This window comes from Anolis carolinensis, chromosome X, assembly GCF_035594765.1.
Source record: "Anolis carolinensis isolate JA03-04 chromosome X, rAnoCar3.1.pri, whole genome shotgun sequence".
Lineage (NCBI taxonomy): Eukaryota > Metazoa > Chordata > Lepidosauria > Squamata > Dactyloidae > Anolis > Anolis carolinensis.
The window spans coordinates 7,046,767-7,064,444 of NC_085847.1; the positions used below are offsets into that span (position 1 = coordinate 7,046,767).

The 17,678-nt window shown below is 45.7% G+C and overlaps 1 protein-coding gene across 1 annotated transcript in view; it reads right to left on the reverse strand.

The window, feature by feature from the left end:
• The window catches only part of srrm4 (serine/arginine repetitive matrix 4), a 48,159-nt gene that overhangs the window by 5,975 nt on the left and 24,506 nt on the right, over positions 1 to 17,678 (reverse strand). The window contains exons 2-9 of the mRNA XM_008118667.2: positions 14,871 to 14,984; positions 12,085 to 12,168; positions 11,018 to 11,092; positions 10,576 to 10,602; positions 10,162 to 10,212; positions 9,788 to 9,886; positions 9,480 to 9,645; positions 820 to 1,154 (exon numbers count right to left, since the gene is read on the reverse strand). Of these exons, the coding sequence (XP_008116874.1) occupies positions 820 to 1,154; positions 9,480 to 9,645; positions 9,788 to 9,886; positions 10,162 to 10,212; positions 10,576 to 10,602; positions 11,018 to 11,092; positions 12,085 to 12,168; positions 14,871 to 14,984 (951 nt within the window). The remainder of the gene's footprint in view (positions 1 to 819; positions 1,155 to 9,479; positions 9,646 to 9,787; positions 9,887 to 10,161; positions 10,213 to 10,575; positions 10,603 to 11,017; positions 11,093 to 12,084; positions 12,169 to 14,870; positions 14,985 to 17,678) is intronic.

The following is a 17,678-nucleotide window of genomic DNA, read 5'->3' on the forward strand; positions in this document are numbered from 1 at the left end:
TTCCTTGATTTCATGCCATTTATGGACTATTGTTCTTTTGTGTATGGACTACTGCTATTTTCTAGCTCTGTTTCTATTGCTCCTTTGGAAATTTCCCTTTCCCCCCCTTTGTACATGCTTTTGTACCGCTGTAGTTAGTACTACTGGACTCTGGGGTGGTGCTGGGTGAAAAGGTGTCTCAAGGCTAGAGTGCAACAGAATTCTGCAATGAAGATCCACGCAAACAGCACGGGCTCACCCAGAGGCGGTCCACAGGCAAGACCAATTAGGCGGTCACCTGTGGTGCAATCGTTCCAGGGTTCCGGCACTGCTGTGGGGTTGATGTGCAAGGTTGATGGGTTGAAGGCCCGCCAGCCACCTGTCCGCGCAGGCCTTCTCAACCCATCAACCTTGCACTGTCTGTACATCAACCCTGTGGTGGCGGCTGCAGCTGTGGGTGAGGCTGTGGCGCATGCTGGAATGCAGGGCGGGCAGGCCCACGCCCACATGCGCCTGCTCGCCCTGCGTGCCGGTGTCCGCCTGCCCTCCCTGCGTGCCAGCTGAAGCGGCTGGAGAGTGCGCATGCCGCTCGGAAGGCAGGCTCACGTCGGCGTTCACCCGCTTGCTCTGTGTGCCAGCATGCACCCGCCCGCCCTGTGTGCTGCCGTGTGCTGCCGCTGCCACCTCCGCTCCTCCTCCGCCACAGCTGCAGCCTCCGCAGTCGCCGCTGCAGCAGTGGCCTCTGGTTTGTGGGGGGTGGGCGCCAAAATTCGGGGGAGGGGGTGCCAGAATTAGGTTTGCCTACTACTTAGAATTACCTTGGACTGGTTCTGGGCTCACCTTTGAGTTGTCTCTTGGATCTGTGGAGATGGGTCTGGGTCGCCCAAGGCTGCTGCCTTGGTTTGGGAGAGGCAGCTGGTGAAGGAATTGCCCGAATCGGAGCTGCTCCCACCGTTGGCCTTCCCAGGAGAGAAGGTCCGGTCAAAGCCATCGGGGACCGGGCAGTTGGCTTCTTCGCCGGCCTTTGACCTGGAAGTACTCGTCCGAGCGGATGGAGGGGAGGCGGTGTCATTCCCCGAGTCGTATTCACGGGGCTCTCGGTTGCCTTTGGCTAACTGGCCATGTTGACCCTCTGCTTTTTGAGAAAGGTCAAGAGAAACCCCAGCCTTTGAAATCTGCAAGCAAAAGAGCCATTTGGCCGGCATTTAAAATAGAGGAAGATGTATGCCACACACACACACACACACACAGACACACATCTATATCTACGTCTATATCTAGTCAGCATTAAGGGAGTGCGTGTTAGCATTGCCTGTCCTTAGCTATTTATGTCTACTTCATTTGACAAACAAACCAGTTTTTAGTCTTATTATTTGTTTAAAACCATCACGATGCACAGTCTGTAATCAAAGGAAAGAAAGAAAGGCAGAAAGAAAGGAAGGAAAGAAGAACAGAGGAAGGAAGAAAGGAAACCAAGAAAGAAAGGCCAGAACGACAAAAGGAAAAAAAAAAAGAAGACCCACATCTCCCTGAAAAGAAAGAAGAAAATGCCTTTTTCTTTTCCCCGTTGGATAGAATTGGAAGTTTCTTTCTTTTTGTGTGTGTTCAAAAAGGCATCATGCAAAGAAGTGATAAGCATGCTCTCTGTCTTGAATTAAAGGTCGTCAACCAAAGCCAAAACCTTTTCTTCATTAGAACAAAAAATATAGAGAGAGAGAGAGAGAAAGAGGAAAAAAAAGGAAAAGAAAGATAATTTTTATTTCAAAAATAAGGGGAAAAAGACACATGTTTTGGAAATCAAAAGAAACCAGAACAAAAAATCCTACGAGCACAATCCAGCTAAAGTGAAGCGCTTCTGCATCCCATTGGTTTCAGTGGGAGAGTTTCACCACTTCATCACATTTACGTTCCATCGAGTCCCACATTTCAAATCTGGGAACCCCACTTTAAATATCATCGCTCCATACTATGCGTTCCTGGGATTTATAGTTTCCCGAAGTCCATACCCTTCTCTGGGTACATCTGCACTGGAGAATAAATGCAGCCGGGACCCACTTTAAATGCCATTATTATTATTATTATTATTATTATTATTAGTAGTAGTAGTAGTATACCATGTTTCCATGCTATGCAGTCCTGGGAGTTATAGTTTCCCAAGATCCATATCCTTCTCTGGGTGCATTTACACTATGGAATGAATGCTCTTCAACCCCACTTTCAATACCATAGCTCCATACTATGTGGTCTTGGAAGTTATAGTTTTCCAAGGACCACACCCTTCTCTGGGTGCAGCTGCACTGGAGGATAAATGCAGCCAGGACCCCCTTTAATGCCATTATTATTATTATTATTATTATTATTATTATTATTATTATTATGATGCTATGTGTCCATGCTGTGCAGTCCTGGGAGTCATAGTCTTCTCTTGGTACATTTGAATGCCATGGCTCCATGGGAGTTATAGCTCCTCCTGGGAGTTATAGTTTCCCAAACTATAACTCTTCCTGGGAGTTATAGTTTCCCAAGTTCCATACCCTTCTCTGGGTACATCTACACTGCGGAATGAGTGCAGCTGGACCTTACTTTAAATACCGTAGCTCCATACAATGCAGTCCTAGGACCTACAGTTTCCCAAGGTCCACATCCTTCTCAATGTTCAATGTGATGAAGTGGCTGATCAGACGTTGACATTCCTCTCCATGCGAATCCACACAGCATTTAAGGCTATGTGATCCGAAAGCTGCAATCCAATATTCTTATTTAAGCATTTATCATCTTACATTAATACGGGAATTAAATCCCAGTGAAGACCATGGGACATACTTCCAGTTTGCATCCGACTGGATTGGATGTCGGCTTTTGTTCCATTGAACTGAGTCAATCTGATTGACTTTTGAGTAAACATACAGAGCGAGATGAGGTCGGACGACAGCGCCCATCATTCCTGACGACGGGGCACATGGCGAATCCAACCACGTCTGGGGTTCACATTGGCTGGATGGTGCTCGAGGTACCGTTATCTCCATTATAGATGTTTATCTCTGTATCAAAAGGTGTCCTTGTGAAGGAGGAGATAGGAAGACGACCACATCCATTCCAAACCAATATTTAGGAATGACGTAAATTAAAAACCAAAGAAACAAGCCAACGAACCTTGGTAAACAAAATAACCAAAGGGGAGAGAGGGGAAAAAAGGAGAAAATCAAGGAAAACGACAACAAGAAATAAAAGAGAAAAAAAAACCGAAACAAAAACCTAATGAAAAAGCAAAAGGCTCTCTGGAGAAAAAAGGCAGACGTATTGCTTTGTGTGTGTTTTCCCCTCGGAGAAGGTATAGCTAATAGGTTTTTAAAAATATTTCATTTTTTCGAGTGACCGCTAGTAAGAAAGCCCCTCTCGCCTTGCGGTTAGCATCCACTTACCAATCAAGATTTCCTCCTTTAGTAGGGTAAGGTGTAAGAAAAAGGGAAGAGCGGGCAACGTAAGTCCAACATTTAGAGTCTCAAACGACAAGAGAAGAAAAAGAAAAAGAAACCAAAAGCCATCACCCCTCTCTGCCATCCACGGGGACAACCAAAGCGTGGGTTGACGCCCGACCTTAAAGGCTTGGCAAACCGTTTTCCAACATCCATCGCCTTCAAGTCACATTGGTCAATGCCTTTGGGCCGGTTGGTTTTTTGCAAAGCAAGCGGCTCAAACCATCATCACCTTTCAGCACAGACGACATGGAAGCGAGAAAGAAATAGAAAAAAAAATTGGGGTTGCTGAGAGTTTTCCTTTCTGTCTGGCCATGTTCCAGGAGCATCCTCTCCCGACGTTTCTCCCACATCTATGGCAGGCATCCTCAGAGGTTGTTGAGGTCTGTTGGAAAGCAGCCAGGCTTTGAAATTGCAAGGCCATTCAGTGCGAATCAAGGTGGCCAATTGCAACATTCAGGCTTGCCTCAGACAAGAGTTCATTCTGAGTCCTCAGGAAGAAATAGGGTGGTATATACATAAAATGTTGTTGTTGTTGTTGTTGTTGTTGTTGTTATTATTATTATTATTATTATTATTATTATTATTATTATTATTTCTCCCACCCTGGACATTGTTCCATAGGTACAGTAGAGTCTCACTTATCCAAGCTAAACGGGCTGGCAGAAGCTTGGATAAGCAAATATCTTGGAAAATAAGGAGGGATTAAGGAAAAGCCTATTAAACATCCAATTAGGTTATGATTTTACAAATTAAGCACCAAAACATCATGTTATACAACAAATTTGACAGAAAAAGTAGTTCAATACGCAGTAATGTTATGTTGTAATTACTGTATTTACAAATTTAGCACCAAAATATCATGATATATTGAAAACATGGACTACAAAAATGGCTTGGATTATCCAGAGGCTTGGATAAGCGAGGCTTGGATAAGTGTAACTCTACTGTACATAAAATGTTGTTGTTGTTGTTATTATTATTATTATTATTATTATTATTATTATTATTATTATTATTATTATTTCTCCCACCCTGGACATTATTCCATAGGTATATGGCTTAATTTCCAGCAGACCTCACAACCTCTGAGGAGGCCTGCCATAGATGTGGGCGAAACGTCAGGAGAGAATGCTTCCGGAGCATGGCCAGACAGCACGGAAAACTCACAGCAACCCAGTGATTCCGGCCATGAAAGCCTTCGACAACACAGAAAAAAAAATTATCATGAGGAAGGACATGGTCATCAGATATTTGGGCCTCCAACGGTTATGTTTCCCAATATCATCATGGAAAAAAAAAAAGCAATCCTGGGTTCTATTGGCGGTTGAAGTCCAGTGGTGCCAGTGTTGGCACAGATGGACTCAAGACGTCTCGGTCCACTTCGCTGAGCTGAATCCCACTCATCTACCTTTACTCCAAGAGAAGAAATAAAACGGGTGACACGTGACTTGGAAGCAGTCCATTTGAAAGGGATCTTGGCGTCTCCGTGGAGCACAAGCTGAACCTGAGTCAACATTGTGATGCGGCAGCTCAAAGGCCAATGTGATGCTAGTCTGCATCAGTAGCAGTAGAAAGAAAGCTAGAATCCCACTCTTTTCTGTTGGGCCTCACCTGAAATAACCCTGTGTCTCTTTCCAGGCAAAGCTATTCAAGGATATGGATAAGCTAGAACGGGTCCACTAAAACAGTCATATGCCTGGAAACCAAGCTTGATGAGGAGCATCTTAGGGAGCTGGGGTGTCTCCCTTTAACTTGAATAATAATAATAATAATAATAATAATAATAATAATAATAATAATAATAATTTATTTGTATTCTGCCCTATCTCCCCAAGGGGACTCAGGGCGGATTCCAGCAAACACAAACGCAAGGCAAACATTCAGTGCCAAGAAACAACAAACACAAATCAAGGTAAAGGTTTTCCCCTTGACGTTAAGTCCAGTCGTGTCCAATGACTCTGGGGGTTGGTGCTCATCTGCATTTCTAAGCCCAAGAGCTGGCGTTGTCCATAGACACCACCAAGGTCATGACTGCACGGAGCGTTGTTACAGCAGTACCTATTGATCTACTCACATTTGCACGTTTTCGAACTGCTAGGTTCGACCATAGAACATGCTGCCCTGAAGTCCTTCTCTGGAGGTTCTTAAAGAAGGACTTGGATGGCTATCTGCTGGAGTGCTTTGATGGGGCCATTTCTCTATCCCTATATTTGTGCTTCCCCAAAAAGGGGTCCCCGACAAACTCAGCGGGACCCGCAATCTGATTTAAAATGTGAGGACAGCAAGTGGGTTTACGAAATCCCGGTTGGGCCACTGAAGAGGAGGAAAAGGGGGAAATGAAACAACGACGAGAAAGACGAAGGGGGAATGAAAGGTCTTTTACTTACACCCCGGGCTTCAATTTCCACGGAGCGCTCCTCCGCTCGAGAGGCAGCGCACCCGCATAGGTTACCAAAGTCTAATCGCAGCAAGTTTTCCAATTAAACTGAACAAGTTTCACGGTGTTTCCAACGGCCCCTCGGAGAGAAGTGGCTGGCTATCAATTTTCCAAAACGTATGGAACCAGCAATTTTGCTCTCTGTCGGGAGAAGGGGAGGGTGTGTGTGTGTCTTTTGTGCATCTTAAGCTCCAGCTTCAAAGTTAAGATTTCCTCTCCTTGGAGGGAGGTGCCGGGCAGCATGACAAGGGGAGATCGACCCAAAGCAGTGGATTTCGGATACGGATGCTTCCCTTTTGGCTTCCTTGCTTTGTGGCTTTTATCACAGCCCCATGGATGGCTGACTTCTCTCAACTCGATAGGTCCCATGATAGGAAATGCAATCCAACCTGTCGGGAGGGACCCGGTTGGCAGGAACGCAAGGCTCCTTCAAAGCCAATTCAACATGCTGGTTATGATGTCTAATGCTCCATACAACTAAGATCCTGGGTATCTGAGAGACTACGTCTCCTCCGATGAGCCTGCCTATCTTCTCCGATCTTCTGAGGAGGCCTTCTCCACCCCACCATGGATCTATCTGATAGGAACATGGGAGATAGGACCTTCTTGGTGGCTGCTCCCAGGATCTGGAATGTCCTTTCTAGACAGGCTCAATGCTACGGGATCTTGAGAGGTATTGATGTACAACGACTTTCATTTTCACTGTTAAGGAGTGTTGGTGCCTCCTCAATGACCAACTCTCAGGACTCCATAGCATTGTGCTATAGTCACTACTGTTGGTGCAGGAAGTCTATGATGTCATCCCTATGGACTTCTTCCCAGACCAGACCAGGCCCTAATATTGGAGCTAAAATACCAGACAAACGGACAGGATCCGCAACTAGAAAAACCCAGCTTGTGCGTGCAGGTGAAATCACAAGATTTGAGGCATGCTTCTAACTGGGTAATACAGCCACCTCTGACTGTAGCGCACAAACATTTAGAAGGATCAAAAATTATATTCACATTGGGTTTTAGCCTTGTAGGTATGTTGATACAGGACATAGAAGCTGGGCGCATGACAAATGAAGGCCTCATCACACAAGATGTTCAACAACACTATGGTGGGCTTACTTCCAGGAACCATTTGGGAATAAGGATGGCACTTCCACCACATTTGAAGGCTCTGCTTGGACCATTTCCCCCATTGTTTTGACCTCGAGGACCATAAATGTCTAGTAATACCCACAAAGGGCATCGTGAGACGACCCCCATGGCCTGTACAGGGAACCTAAACTCGGTTGGGCAGTTGCACAAGTGGGTATGATGGGATGTTGCGTAGTATGGAATATATGTTCTTGCCCACCGCCACATTTATCCCCTCCGTCAGATATTTCATAGCCAACGTACTCATTTAAATTAGAGTGGAGGACTTGTGGCCCTTCAGACGTTGCTGGACTGTAGCTCCCAGCTCAGCTGGTGAGGGATGATGGGAGCTGCAGTGTCACCACCTTGGGGTGACTCTCAGACCTTGTCCCACCTGACCTGCCTCTGTTATTCTAGGCCACCTGACACCACTGTCCGCGGAGGGACTAGGAAACGCAAAATTGGAAAATACTGGCTTACAGAAGCAGAAATTGCAACCGAGAGAAAGAAAAAAAGCCAGTCGATGCAGAGATAAAAGCCAGCTTCTCAGCATGGCTAAAAATACACCATTTGCAAACGGTAGGTTGCAGTTCAAAACTTCCTCGTTGCTGAATTTCAGGAGGCTGGCAGAATTTTTTAAAAGGCGGCAAGACGCTGCGAAAGTAAGTGATCGGCAGGCCTCTCCGCAAGCGACCTCGCTCAACTGCTGGGCCCCCATTGAAAAGGCCACCTCCCCACCCCCCACCCAAAAACCCTTCTGCTTGACTTCCCTTGGTGAGGCCAAGCTTGGAAAACGCTTGCCGTGAGGCCAATGCAGTAGCATTCCTGGGTGACAGAATTCCTCTTGGACCTTTTTAGGGCAAACCAAGAGGTTGGTCGGTCGGATTTCCTTCCCAAGGTCCTCCAAACCATGGCCAAATCTTCACCCCGACATGAACATTGAAATAAGGTGACTTGTGAAAGTTTGGACTTGATTCTATAAACTCTGTCGATCTTTAAGGCTCAAAACGGCGATGGTGAAAAATGGTGAAACAGGGAACCGTCTGAAAGAAGAAACTAGTTTTGAACCAAAGGTCAGGAGAGACTCTCAGTGTTGGGTAGGGTTGTTGTGGCAAAGAGAGAGGGCATGCTTTCCCCTTTCTGGGGAAAGCATGAGTCCTATGAGCGATGGACTTTGTAACTGTATATAGTTGTATATAATAAAGCCTTAGAGCCGCTGGGATCAGCAGAATTACGACTGTGGTGTCGGTTTGTCGGTGCTGCTTTTGCTGGATGCTTAAGCGGTCTGACTGGAGAGGAGAAGGTGAGAGGACCTGTCTCACCAATAAATCAGGGTGTTGCGGAGGTTAATCAAGTAACCCCCACCCCTGCCACAAAGAAGATGGTGGCAGGCGGAAGTTTACCGTAGCATCGTAAAGAGCAATGAGCCCCATCTCATCAAACAGAAAGCTGGGCTTTATCGCCATGAAACAATGCTGGCAAAGACAACAAGTAAAAAGGAAGTTGTGTTACTCCACGTAAGGTATACAAGAGCCCCTTGGTATCTGCTGGTTCTGGTTCCAGGACTCTCTATGGATAGTCAAATCTGCGAAAGCTCAAGTCCAAGTGCATACAAGGACTCTCTAAGAACATGTTTCCCAAGCTCACTGTGGAACATGCATGTGCGTAAGCGGGCCTTTTGCAGAAAGGAGAATGTCTCTGCCTCACTCGATAGGCAAACATTGGGCATCTCTCTTTCCATTGGCACAAGCAATGGTTTGGCATGCATCATGGTCAGGCCCGCCTTGAATGCCAATGACCCCTAACTTTAGCCCAGCTGACGGGAACTAGTGAGCCTCGCCAGAGCTGTTATCTTCCCTTGAAAGAGAAAAATGCCCTCGGGGATGCGCTTGTGCATTTTCTCCTTGGATGCATCGATTAGCATCCGTCGGCAACAGCCAGTCGGCATTACCCCCAACTAGGCTTGTTGGTTTGGAGACAGTTAAAAAAAAAAGAACCCTTCCCTTCATGCCACCTTCCTTTTGCAAGGACACTCACACCCTGTGAGGCACAAACGTTTTTTCTGAGATAGGCTTAATCTTTCGAAAGGGGAAAAACAAAACGAAATAAGAAAAAGGGGCGCAGGAGGCCTTGGCGAGAGAACTCATCCGCTGAGCAGAAAAAGGATCTTAAAAACCCACCCCGGGAAAATGTCACAACTGGAGGCCGCTGTGTTCCTGCCCGCCTTTTCTTGATTATTCATGGGTTCAAGTTCAAGCCATCTTTCTGGCCCACTTTCCCCACCCTTTCCTGCCCACGAAAGGGCACATTTTCCAACATCGCACCGAGAGAGGGATATATATAGAGACCCCCATCAATAATGAATGTGAGCTTTCAAAAAAAGGACGCTCCTCTAATACGAGCGGTAAATGGCTTCATAAAAATTGCATTGCCAAGGGAGCGGATGGGAGAATACTTACCACTTTGGCGGCAGGGAGGGGGCGGTTGTTCGGGAGGGGGCTGCCCGGGGACGGGGTGGCCACGGTCACCTCTGCAGAGCCGGATGACTTTCGGGCACTCTTCGAAGAGCGCCCGGCGTGCTTCCATCGCGTTTTGTGGCCTTCTTCGTGAGGTCGGGTGCGAGGCCTGCAGGACAGAGGAATGCAACCCCATATTTGCTTTCAGCTCTTCCCCTGCCTGCATCTTATATTTTTCCCATTGAGGCCATGCCAGCTCCAAGCTTGGTGTTGTACTATATTTCCTACGTTTCAGACAAGGACATGCTTACCTGCTTCCGCAACTTTCCGAGAGGGAATTAGTGCTTTCCGAGCCCGAGCTGCGGTGCCGATGGTGGGGGCGGTGGGATTTTTGAGAGCGGCCGTGGGAGCTTTGGGAGAGAAGGGAAGAAAAAAAGGAAAGCACAGAGATACATGCATCTGTCAATAATATGCAGATGTCCTAAAGGCCCGTGGATGATGGGACGAGGGATTTAGAAATCAGGCTGATGAATGGTGAAGGGCAATCAGACCTTTGCCACATGTGGTCGATAGTTATGTTAAATTCATAGAGGGGTTGTATCAAGATGTGGGACGATGAATCTCAGTTGTCCATCCAGAAACATAAGGGCAATGATACACATCGAAAGCAACCAGCTCTACTTACTGTTTTTTGTGTTTTTTCTCTTCTTTCCGTTTGCTTTTGGGGCTCGAGGAACTAAACAAGAGAGAAGCAATCAATCTGTTAATAGCTGTTCTGTTTGTTGAAGGCAAACACTGCAAGCAGATCTAAGGGAGAGCCTTCACGTCTTGCCGGGGTTTGGATAATAATAATAATAATAATAATAATAATAATAATAATAATAATTTTATTTCTTACCCGCCTCTCCTTATGGCTTGAGGCGGGTTACAACGTCACTATAAATAATGATGTCCATCAACATCCAGCCCCCGCCAAGTTGGGTGGGGCTGATGGGATTTGTAGTCCAACACATGTGGCCACTTTGCAAGGGACCTGGGCCAGTTTCTCCTATTGACTATTCTAGCCCTACTCAAGTTCCAGAGCCCATATTATCCTTACCTGTGCCTTCTCTTCTTTGACGACAACCTACAAAATAATATACAGAATTGTTTTAAATCCATGTTTGAGGTGTGGAAAAAAATTCAGCATTTGAAAAATGGTTAAAAAAATACATTTTTTGAGAATACAGGACAAATGTGAATTTTTGCAATTTGGGGCAGGTTCTGTGAAAAATGTGCATGTCATTGTTTGGTATAAAACCCAGCTCTCGCTGTACAGGAAAGAACATTTCTATGCCAAAATAGTATTTCCTACATGGAAAATGTTGACATTGGGATATTATTCTGTGCAAAATTCACACACAGTTGATTTGCTTCCTGTGCAGAAAATACTGTTTCCGTTGCAGAATAACCAAGTGCGGGTTTTGTACGCAATGACTCCCAAATTGCAAAAATTCTCATTTTTGGAAAGCTGTGCAGAGAAAAAGCATAGAATGGCATACCTGCTTCTTTTCCTCTTCTTGGAATTCTTCTTTTTCTTCTTCTTCTTCAGAGGAGAGAGGCTGCAGGATGGAGACCTAGAGAGAAGGCATGGAGAACTTGAGTGATCCTGCTATGACTCCACTTTAGCTGGCATGGCAACACCCTGATTGGCAGTTTAGGGAAGGTGCATCCACACTGTAGTGTAGTTTAACCCCACTTTAAATGCCATGGCTGAATACTATGGGATCCTGGGAGTTGAAGTTTGTTTAGGCACCAGCCCTCTTTGGCAGAAAAGACTAACAAGTCAAGCAATTCAAGAAGGCTATTGACAGGATGGAATGGAACCAAAGAGGGTGGTTATGGATGCATCTACACTGTAAGATTAATGAAGTTTGGCGTCACTTTAACTGCTATGGCTGAATGAAAACTGCAACTATAACTCTCAGGATTCCATAGCATTGAGTTATGGAGTCAAACTGCACTAATTCCGGAGTCTAGATGCACCTCTAGAATGCTTTAGTTCAGTGTTTACCAAACTCTGCTCTCCCAAGAGTTCTGGACCCCAGCTCCCAGAATCCCTGATCATAAGCCAAGGCAGCTGAGGGTTCTGGGAGGTGAAGTCCATGTGTTTGGGAACCACTGGTCTACCTTTCCAAACTGCAAATCGTGGGGTTCCATGAGAGGTTGCCATGCCAAAGTGGAATACAGTGCTATATTCACAGGACAAGGTCTCCATGTGGGATTTCTAGTTTGATGAGGCACAGGTACACTTTGGTAGAGGAGACTAAGGACTCCCAGGACTCCATAGCATTCAGCAATGGCAGTTAAAGTGGTACCAAACTGCATTAATCATACAGCGTAGATGCACCGATAGCCACTCTCTTCTCCAGTTCCTTTCCATCCTGTCGATTGCCTTCTTGAATTGTGCTGTGTCACAATGAGTCAAGGCCTTTCACCTTCTCTGTCAAAGAGTGCTAGTGCCTCACCAAACTACAAATCCCAGGATTCCATAGCAAATTCTAGTAGGGCCAAACTGCATGAATTCAACAGTGTCAATGGGCCCCAAAGTCAACCATCTTCTGCTCACCTCCGTCTCTTCTTCCGTGTAGATTTCTTCTTCTTCTTCTTCCCCTTTGGAGGCGGCGGTGAAAATTCCTCGTTGCAAGATGGGCTTCGGGAGATGAAAGAAGAAGGGAGAAAATACAATCAAATACATTACATTTGCCCGTGTCAATCAACGTCTTGACAGGTCGGATCCCCAAAGTACGGTTGTCTGTGACGGATGGTGTTTTGTGGCAAACGCGCAACGCAGGGTGAATGTTTAATTGTCACGTTCCGGCTAATTTAGTCATGCTTGAAATTAACTGTCTCCTCGAAGGATTTATTGCCGATCTAATGAGAGAGTTACTGTATGTTAACTCACTTGGCGCCGAGTTATTTAAGACATATTTATCGAGGTTAACTGCTTCCATAATAGATTTATACATTTGGCTTCCTTGCGTAAATATATATTAAAATAAATTAATCAGAGTTTAATTCGCAGGGCAAGTGCAAGCACCCCACTGATGTCTTTAAAATATCTATGAATTAGCATGTATCTGACATTGCCATTGATTATTTAAATGGTGTATTAAATCGCAATTGACCAGCAAGAGGCCCGTGACAATTTAAAGCAAAGGGATGTAATTGGGCCAAGTGGAGAAGAAAGAAAAAGCCAAATAAAAGTTTGTTGGTTGGCAATTTGAAAAGTTCATCGCATCCTATTTGAAGGTTTCGAGTGACCTGCAATTTCAAAATGGGATTTGTAGTTTGGTGAGTCAGCAGCATTAAAGACCTTGGGAACGGGCAACTGGATTTAGGAGTTGATCTAGACCCAGTCCTCCTGGCCAGTGCAGCCCCAAGGCAAGAAAAAGTTGCCCATGCCTAATCTAGACTGTGGAATGAATGCAGTTTGGCACCACGCAAACTGATGTGGACCATTCCTATATGGGCATTATGCCAATTCGAGGTGCCACAAGGGTCACATAGTTAAGAAAAATAAACCCGGAAGGGCGAAGAGGTGGGAGCCATGCTCCCCATGAAAGAGCGTAAATTCGGAGCGGCTACCGAGAGCCACATTTTTGTCCCTTTGTTCAGTGGGCACAGTCTTCTTCATCAGGGTCGTATTGTCCCTTTGTTTGACGCCGTGCTTATTTCTTTTCTCTTCCAAAGAGGTTTTCAAAGATGCTGAGGGAGGCCTTTTCGGTGATCCAAACAGCACCTGCTGCGGGCTTCTTCAGAAAGGGCCGCAAAGCGCCTTCTCTGCCTTTATCTGCATCGAGACTCAAGGACACGGGTTACAAAGGACCCAGATGTCTTTCTCGAAATCACTCCCTCCCCTCTATTTTTAGAGGTCGGTCACAGCGATGCGCATGCCTTTTCTTCTGAACGGTGTAAACTCAGTTTCTGAGAATGTTGTAAGGTCATTCGGGAGATCTCACTGGCTTGAGACCACATGAGTTTCCTTGGTTATTGGGTGCATCTACACTAGGCTTGAGTCCCTCCAAGTGTTTTGGACTTCAACTCCCACAATTCCTAACAGCCAGTAGGAATTGTGTCCGAAACACCTGGAGGCCGAAATTTGCCCGTGCCTGAGCTACACTGTAGGAGGAAGGCAGTTTGACTGCTTGTCAACTGCTGTGGCTCCATGCTCTGGAATCCTGGGAGTTGTGGTCTAGCGAGGCACCAGCACCATGTATAACAACCACTCCCAGGATTCCAGAGCATTGTTGCCATGGCAGTTCAAGTGGTGTCAAAGTGTATTCACTTTATCATATAGATGCCCAAATCTGTGTATGATTAAGGAGATTATCACACGACGTTGTTAAAGCGCGGTTACATTGTGGAATCCTGGGATTTGTAGTTCAGGGAGGGGCCGTTCAAATCATCAGTCAGAGAGATCCTGAGCCTCGCTAAATAACAAACTCAGAATTCCAGAGCAGGTAATGCGGAATAACAGCGCTTTAACAGTGCGATAATCTCCATCATAAAACAGCATGCCTTATATAAAACGGCAACATTTGGATTAATCAAACCCGTGAATAATCCATGCTAAACCCGCAAAGGCGCCCCTCCTTTGCTTTTCAATAATGCTTGCCTGGGTGTAAAAAAAAATCCTCAGTCCAAGCCTACGCAGTGCCTTAACACGCTGTCACAGACTATTTCATAATTGCGCTTCCCTAGCCTTTTTCTAACAGCGAGGCAGGCAATTCCGCTCAAAGGCAGAATCTTTCAAAAAGCACGCTGTGTTTTTTGGGGGGGGGGGGGGTGGGGGGGATGTGAAAAGCAAAGATGCACCGCAGGGAGGTAAGGGGCTCAGGTTTACTTGGGGCCAATATGAGCCTCAGCAGAATGGTCCAGGTATATTTTTGAAATAAGACTATCAAGCTGAAAATGTCCCAGAGGGGAAGTGCCAAATAAAGGATCTCTTGAGCAAATGTTGTTTTGTCAGGTGTTACTATCAAGTGAGACATGCCAGCTCCAAAGTCTGGTCTTTGGGTCGTGCAGAACTGTGGCGCTATTGCTCTCTGGTAGAAATATCGAGATCTCTCAATGAATGACAGGTCCCAGGATGGAACGGTGATGGTTAAAGTGGCATCAAACTGCACTCATTGTGTGGTGCAGATCCTGTACTGTTCTGGGGTTATCATCCAGGTAAACACACCTCCAAGACACCTGCATTTGAGTCCCCATACAAAAGATACTTGGTAGGCCTACTTATCCTGGCCGTAAATGATATACCATAGCAGTCCCTATGCAAGGGTTTGGGCCCATAGAGTAACATGCCCAAATTCTGCCACCAACCCGGGCCTGGCTGTAGGCCCCAAGTCTTACCTACGTGATCTGTGCCTCACACAGCCGTTGGTGCTTGAAGTCTCTTGAACCAGATGAGGTTCCTTGGAGGATTTCTCCCCAGCAGAAAGCGACAGGCAGCTGGGCGCTTCGACACTGTAACACAAAGGCAGAGAAAGATACGGAAAATGAAAAGGTGCCCATCTGTTGGGTCAACCCGAGGCATTTTGCAAGTCAAGGTACAAATGACTGAAAGGCTAGCTTAGTTATTCACCACCCAAGTCTGAAAGGGCCACAAATGGATCAATACCATTCCAGGTCTACCACTTACTTTTGTGTTGTGTAGCATAGGCCTTCCCACATATATGGGTATGCCGTCATTGCACTACACCCATCATATGAACCAAGACCGGGGATTTGCAACCGGATGCACAACTGCATGTTCATCTTCATGTGCAAGGGCATAACACGTACAGCTTTGCTTCCGCAACCTTGAGCGGAGTCCCGGTACCTTCCGCACTGCACCAAAATCTTGCCCCTGGTTTCCATTTCCCCATTTTCCATCAAAAGCCTCCTGTGGGCCTTCTATGACACCTGAGCGTCGGGACCATTTGGGGGCATTTCTCCTTGATTATGTTTCCTGCGGGGAGCTTTGGGATAATCCGTTCCTTTCAGATTAGAATAATCGTTTCTATGAAATTGCCCGCATGCAATTCCATCCCAAACATGAAAGTCCGCAAAGGAAGGGAGGAAAAAAACGCAACGCATCCAGCCCCCGTGCCAGTGACGTCCCAGGAACTCAATCCGAACGGATCACCGCGGGTCCCCACCCCCGGCTTAAGCTCCGGGAAGCTTCAGAAATCAATGGAAAAGGATATTGGGTTGAAGGCAAAGCAGGCTTTGATGGGATTGAAGGACAATTATTGGCATCAATAATTGCTTTTGGCCCTGAAGGACTAGTTCAGAGCATGTTCCTGAGCTTTTGCACAGCGTTGTCCCAGTTAACCCTGGAAACGAAAACCCAATGAAAAACAAGCAGGGAAAATGGTAGCCCCAAACCCAAAGTCTCTTTGAGCACCATCCAACTTTTACACAACATTGGATGCCATAATTTAACTTCACATCAGAAGCTGAAAAAAGAACAAACGAGGGAGGAACGAGACCGCTATTCTAGCAAACATTGGAAGCCAACTTTGCAATCTGCTCTGGTCTTAAAACAGTAATGAGAGAAGCACTTTGCCGACTAATTAGATCGGAAGCGATAGGCTTCATCATCTTCCAAAGCCGGTTATACCTTTAACCTTATCTTTCAAGACAAAGAGCAAACAAACCATAACCATCATCTATCTATGGCAATAAAAGCAAATGTGTGTATGGGAGTGTCAAGCTCTAAGCCTGAGAAACTGAGCTTGCTAGAAACTGGAGGCAGATGTGAAGCCCCTCCCCCTCGCCCGGGAGTCTGCACTTCAAAACTGATAGAAAATCAGATTAATCAATTTTCATTTATTACAGTCTGGCTGTACTTCCTTTGGACTCTATGTGTCACCAGCTGCTCCAAAAGGTGGGCCTGAGAGACCGATCTATTCTGCACAGGGAAGTCTATTTCTGCATCAAAATACTATTTTCTGAGCTAAACAATTCTGGGGAAATTTTACGCAGAATTAGTCTCGAATTGCCAACAGCCTTTATAAACTGTGTGGTTTTCAAAGACTTTTTGTAGCAGGAAGAAACTGCTAAAATTAGTCACACAAGAGTCCCCTGTTTTTCAATGGGTTGATTTTTGATTTTCCACCATTTTCAGTTATACCCAGAACTCATATGTTTGATGTGTGGGTCACTATTTTGTCATGTTTGGATGACACTTTGTCAACTATTTTCCCCTCCCGCTGTTGGGCCCAGCTTCTGCCAAACTATGAACAACGCCAGTTCTTCGGCGTAGAAATGGAGATGAGCACCAACCTGCAGAGTCGGACACAACTAGGCTTAATGTCAGGCGAAAACCTTTACCTTTACCTACAATATAAGAGCTGTTGGAAATTGTGTGCAATGCATCTCTTATACAATACTGTATTGCGCTGATAGGACTGTATTCATATTGATATTCATGCTTGCGACACAGTATTTGTGCTCATAATAACTGGGTTCCACATTTCAACCAGTTCCACTTTCTGACAGTCCCAAATAGATGGGAATCCTTGTATGTAACTTTATCCTTTGCTTTGTCCACTTACTTTAATTAACTTGTCATACAGAGCTGGTCATAAGCCACAATAAAGATGGATGGATGGATCGATGGATTGATTGGTGGATAGATACACACAGCATCTTTGAAATCTATCCTTCTTGGAGGAAGGGGGAGGAATTTGGAAACCTCGGCAGAACATTGTGACTTGGACCAACCTTGCAATCCCATGGTTTGCCAGGTTTAGTGTGACCCCGATTTTGCCTGTGCCTCAGATTTAATGAATGCATCCTAATTGGGCATTAGCACAGATCGCCGGTTCAGGAAAACGTTGCCGAAATTGATTCGCAAAGGCCAGGTCTCGGAAGGGTTTTTCCTTTAAAATGAAGCTATCACAGAAGGTCACGCATGCATTCACTTGAACAAGACAGCCGGGGTGGAATGTATTTTGGAGTGCTTTTGAACTCAATGAACAGAGGGAGAGGAAAGGGTAAAATCTTGCCCTTCCCAGTAGACTCAGGCAAAAGCAAACTTCTGGTCTTTCCCAAATGTGTCGCTTCTGGGGAGGGGACTTTATTAGCAGCTGAAAATCCTGGACCTTTTATAGACTCATTCCTCAGAAGGGAAATCAATTACGTTCAAAAATGTATTAGAAAGCAGGCACAACG